General features: G+C 40.9%; 1 protein-coding gene across 3 annotated transcripts; it reads left to right on the top strand.

Annotated features, from left to right (window-relative positions):
* Window positions 1–778: 778 nt before the first annotated feature.
* LOC131332322 (large ribosomal subunit protein eL30) lies at window positions 779–4,152 on the top strand. 3 transcript variants are annotated; one of them, XM_058366483.1, is made up of 5 exons: window positions 779–1,118; window positions 1,224–1,329; window positions 1,438–1,539; window positions 3,618–3,686; window positions 3,838–4,152. In XM_058366483.1, the coding sequence occupies exons 1-5, from the start codon at window positions 1,098–1,100 to the stop codon at window positions 3,876–3,878; spliced, it is 339 nt and encodes a 112-aa protein (XP_058222466.1). In that variant the 5' UTR covers window positions 779–1,097; the 3' UTR covers window positions 3,879–4,152. The 3 variants fall into 3 exon arrangements, with proteins under 3 accessions (XP_058222466.1, XP_058222465.1, XP_058222467.1); XM_058366482.1 differs by having other exon boundaries at window positions 959–1,118; window positions 3,618–4,152; XM_058366484.1 differs by lacking the exons at window positions 3,618–3,686; window positions 3,838–4,152 and adding an exon at window positions 1,737–2,553 and having other exon boundaries at window positions 959–1,118.

Raw genomic sequence — 4,152 nt, 5'->3', positions numbered from 1 at the left:
GTTAGCACGTACAACCCAAACAAAAGAACCCAATGAAAGGCAAAACACAAAGCAGAAAAACCGAAACAAAGCCTCAAACTAGACACCCAAACACGACCCCAACATACATCGAAACTATAATCTCAACACCGAATACACAATCAATGAAACCTGCAAAACAAGGATTAGGAGCAAGCGAAATAGATCAATCAAAGGAATGCACGACGGTGAGGGATGCGATATGCACGAAGGTCAACTTTAATAATCCGATCCCGCTTTCTTTAGCTGAGGTGTCAAACAGCTTCGCCACAACCAAAATCAACATTCACTTTGTTCAGCTTCTTCCGTTTACGATTACCGAGCTGCTTATCAGAAGTAGGTCCGCAATCCTCTACTTGGTTGCACAGAAAAACCATGATCCTCTTTGTCCGCAAATTCCGAGGTCCAAAAGCAGCATCTTGGAGATCATCTCCCTGACCCTATCGAATAAGGAAACCTCAATTAGTGTTGGGGTTATATAGTAACAATGTCAAAATTGCTGACTTTCTTCCCATTTTTTGACACTTAGCGGAGTTAGCGTACAAAGTTTTTTTTTTTTTTTTTCCCTCGGAAAAAACGCAATTCATATAGATAAAGGAAAAACAGATACAAAATTGCGTGGCCCATAGGCCAAAAAAACACAACGAAAATAAAGTATACACTCCACAACTTGCACAAATCAACAACTACGATGTCAGACCTAGGCCTTTGAATCGGAGGTGGGTGGAATATAGATAATGGTCAAAGGACCACATCCCGCGGCAGGATTGTCCCGACATGCCATCAACGCACCTTCACCATCGCCGCTGAGAACCTGCAAACAACCAGAACCCAGACCATCATATAAAGCCCAACAGTGAGGAAAAAACGCAAAGCCCACCCGACCCGTAAACCGTTCGAAACGTCACGCGTTCTCCACGTGCTACAAGTAGACGGCACAGTAAACCCTACCACGCACGCTCATTTTTATGATCCCCGCATCCTCTCCAATACCCATCTCTTCGCTTTTGCCGCCGCAAGTGGTTGGTTTCGTTTAGGGTTTCCGATTCGACCGAAGGGCTTCAGAAGCTGCAACTACAATGGTGGCCGGAAAGAAAACGGTACACATCACCTCATCACACTACCTCTCTCTATACGTTCAGATTCATGTATACACACACGCCTATACATATGCTTACACTCGATTTTGCTCTAAATTTTTGCAGAAGAAGACTCATGAGAGCATCAACAACAGGCTCGCTCTCGTGATGAAGAGCGGGAAATTCACCTTGGGGTACAAAACGGTGCTCAAGACCCTCCGAAACTCCAAAGGTCGTTCATTTTCGGTTTCTCGGCACTTGTGCCTTTTGTTTTTGTTTAGTTATTTCGTTTTTTTGTTTTCGTTTTGTGTGATTGAATCTTGGCGTGTGGTAATTGCAGGGAAGCTGATAATAATATCGAACAATTGCCCGCCTCTGCGGAAATCAGAGATCGAGTACTACGCAATGCTTTCCAAGGTCGGGGTTCACCATTACAACGGAAGTAAGTCCTTAATTTCGTTGTTCGTACGTGTCGGTTTTATGGATGTTATTAGTTGCATTTTACTACTTGCTAGTGTAGTTTAACTTTGTTAGACTGTTTAATCGATGTAACGGGGGAATTGCAGTTGGGAGACAAAAAGACTATTGTTGAATTGCGCACTTGCTTGTTTAAAACTAGTTGTTGGAATGCGCTTTCAGCAAGAAACATGGTGCTGTGGTGTGCCTTGCTGCAATTTGCCTGTCCGTTGGGCAATTTGGGGGAGAATAGAAGAAATGATTGTGTTACTATTTAATAAAGTAGTTCGACTTTGTTAGATTTTCTAATACATGTAATGGGGCATTGCGGTTGGGAGACAAAAATACCATCTTTTGTTTTATGGATGTTAGTTGCATTTTACTATTTACTGAGGTAGTTCGAATCAACTTTGTTAGACTGTTTAATTGATGTAACCGGGAATCGCGGTCGGGACACGAAAAGACTATCATAGAGTTGCAACTTGCGCATTTGCTTGTTAAAACTAGTTGCGGAACGAGCTTTCAGCTAAAAAACATGGCGCTGTGGTGTGCCTTGCTGCAATTTGACTGTCTGCTTGGCGATTTAGGAGAGAAAAGTGAAGAAAGGATTGTATTTTCTCTGTTAATCTGTTTACATCAAGAAAGAAAAGAAAAGATTGCCTTTTCTGTCTTTGTTGTTTGGATGAGCCGGAAAGAAACTCGAGTGTTCTGTGAAGTGGATTTTGAGCGGAAGTCAAATCTCCTCTCCATTTCTTTCAATCTCTTTTCATTTCTCTCATCCTTAATTAACCGAACAAGGGGTAGGGGTAAAGAGAATGCCATTTATTTTCTCTCCAATTTCCCAACCCAAATGATATTGAATATACCTCTATTCCGCAGCTTGTTGATGAGCAAGGGTTTCCTGTTTGTTTTGTGTCCATTATGGCATCCCAATGTGAGTAGGAGCGCTGCATCCTTATTTAATCGTCTTGGAGACGAGAGAGAGAGAGAGAGAGAGAGAGAGAGAGAGAGAGAGAGAGAGAGAGAGAGATGTTCACACCTATACATGTACAACTTTAAAAAAATGGAGTTTATAGTCCGCATATTGTGTTTAAGTTGCTTATTTATCTTTCTTCATCACCGTGAGTTCCACCCTGAGGTTGAATGTGCTTACGGTTGACATGTTTTTAGTAACATGGTTCACCGTTGGGTTGGAAATATTAATGACCCTTACTCAGAAACACGTCTATATGTTGGTTTTAGGTCTGAAAGGTTTCTCCATCTTTCTGATGCTAATGGTCAAAATTTCCCCCTTTTTTGCCTCTGCTAAACTGGGTTTCAAAATCCACGTATTAATTTTCATAGCGGCATCAGTAAAGCTTGTGTGGAACTCACATAGAAGATTCCTCAATCCTGGTTTGATTAACTGAGGTTCTAAGGAGGTCAGACCGGCTTTATACGAAAACAAGACATTAATTGCTTGTATTTTACCCACAAACTCAAGTACGGTAAATAAGTATAATACACATTCATAGACTTGATGCCTGGCCAGCTACTTGTGAATCATATATGGACGGATTAATTGGGAGATGATAAAGAAGATTATTTGTTATTAGATTACTTAACTGGTGGAAGGAAATTGCTCTAGTACTGAACATTCTCGCAGTGTCGTGTATACTCCAATGGTACCATATTTTAGAGCACGTGCCATATGATGTTCTTGTTCCCATTCAACAAGGCGTACCGATTAAAGTTCCAAGTAGAATAGGTTCAGATTGCATAGGTTAGAGAGTGAGAAACTTTTTTTTATCAAAGACTAAAGTAGATCAATAAAATTGTGGCACTAGCTCTACTTTTGGTGAGTTAGAAACTTTGTCTATCAAAGACTGAAGTAGATTCATAAAAAAGTCCACACTTTTCGCCATAATTCGAATGTCAGGTTTCACTTGGAACATTGAGCTCTACAGATACGATAATATATATTTGGCTGGACTTGCGGCATTATTTCTTTTTTCCCCCCTCCTGTTTTGATTTGGCAATTGCTAATTTCTCTCCTTTTGTTTGTGCCTTTTTGCTTTGCACTAGATAACGTTGATCTGGGAACAGCGTGTGGAAAGTATTTCCGTGTCTCATGCCTTAGCATTATTGATCCAGGTATGGCATTTGTTTTTGTCTGTTTAAGCTCCTCTCTCTCTCTCTCTCTCTCCAAGTAATTTCTCTGTTCTCTCTACCAGTAATAAGCTTCTCTTTCTGTTACAAACTATTGAGTCTAAGAAGCTGGCTGTACCATCTGTTATTGCCTCAGGTGATTCGGATATCATCAAGACCTTGCCAGGAGATCAGTGAGGGGCTGCATCGACTAGCCAGTCTTCAAGCAAATATATCTGTTTTCTTTTAGGGTTCTGGTGGTGCCATTTCGTTGTCTTTTTCGTGATGGTTGCGAAAATATTTGGTTTAGTTTTATGAGGCATGCGGAAGACCCAATTATATGTAGTTGTGGATGTGTTCTGTGCAAAGTTGAGCTTGAGCCTTGAGGCAATACGATAGTTCAATCAGCGGTTGAGTTTGAGAGTTTGTGGTCCACAATATTTTTCTCTAATTTGCCCATTATTTTCTCCTA

Source organism: Rhododendron vialii, chromosome 7a (genome assembly GCF_030253575.1).
Source record: "Rhododendron vialii isolate Sample 1 chromosome 7a, ASM3025357v1".
Classification (NCBI taxonomy): domain Eukaryota; kingdom Viridiplantae; phylum Streptophyta; class Magnoliopsida; order Ericales; family Ericaceae; genus Rhododendron; species Rhododendron vialii.
The sequence above is the reverse complement of the archived record's forward strand: the minus strand, read 5'-3'. Positions and strand labels throughout refer to the sequence as shown.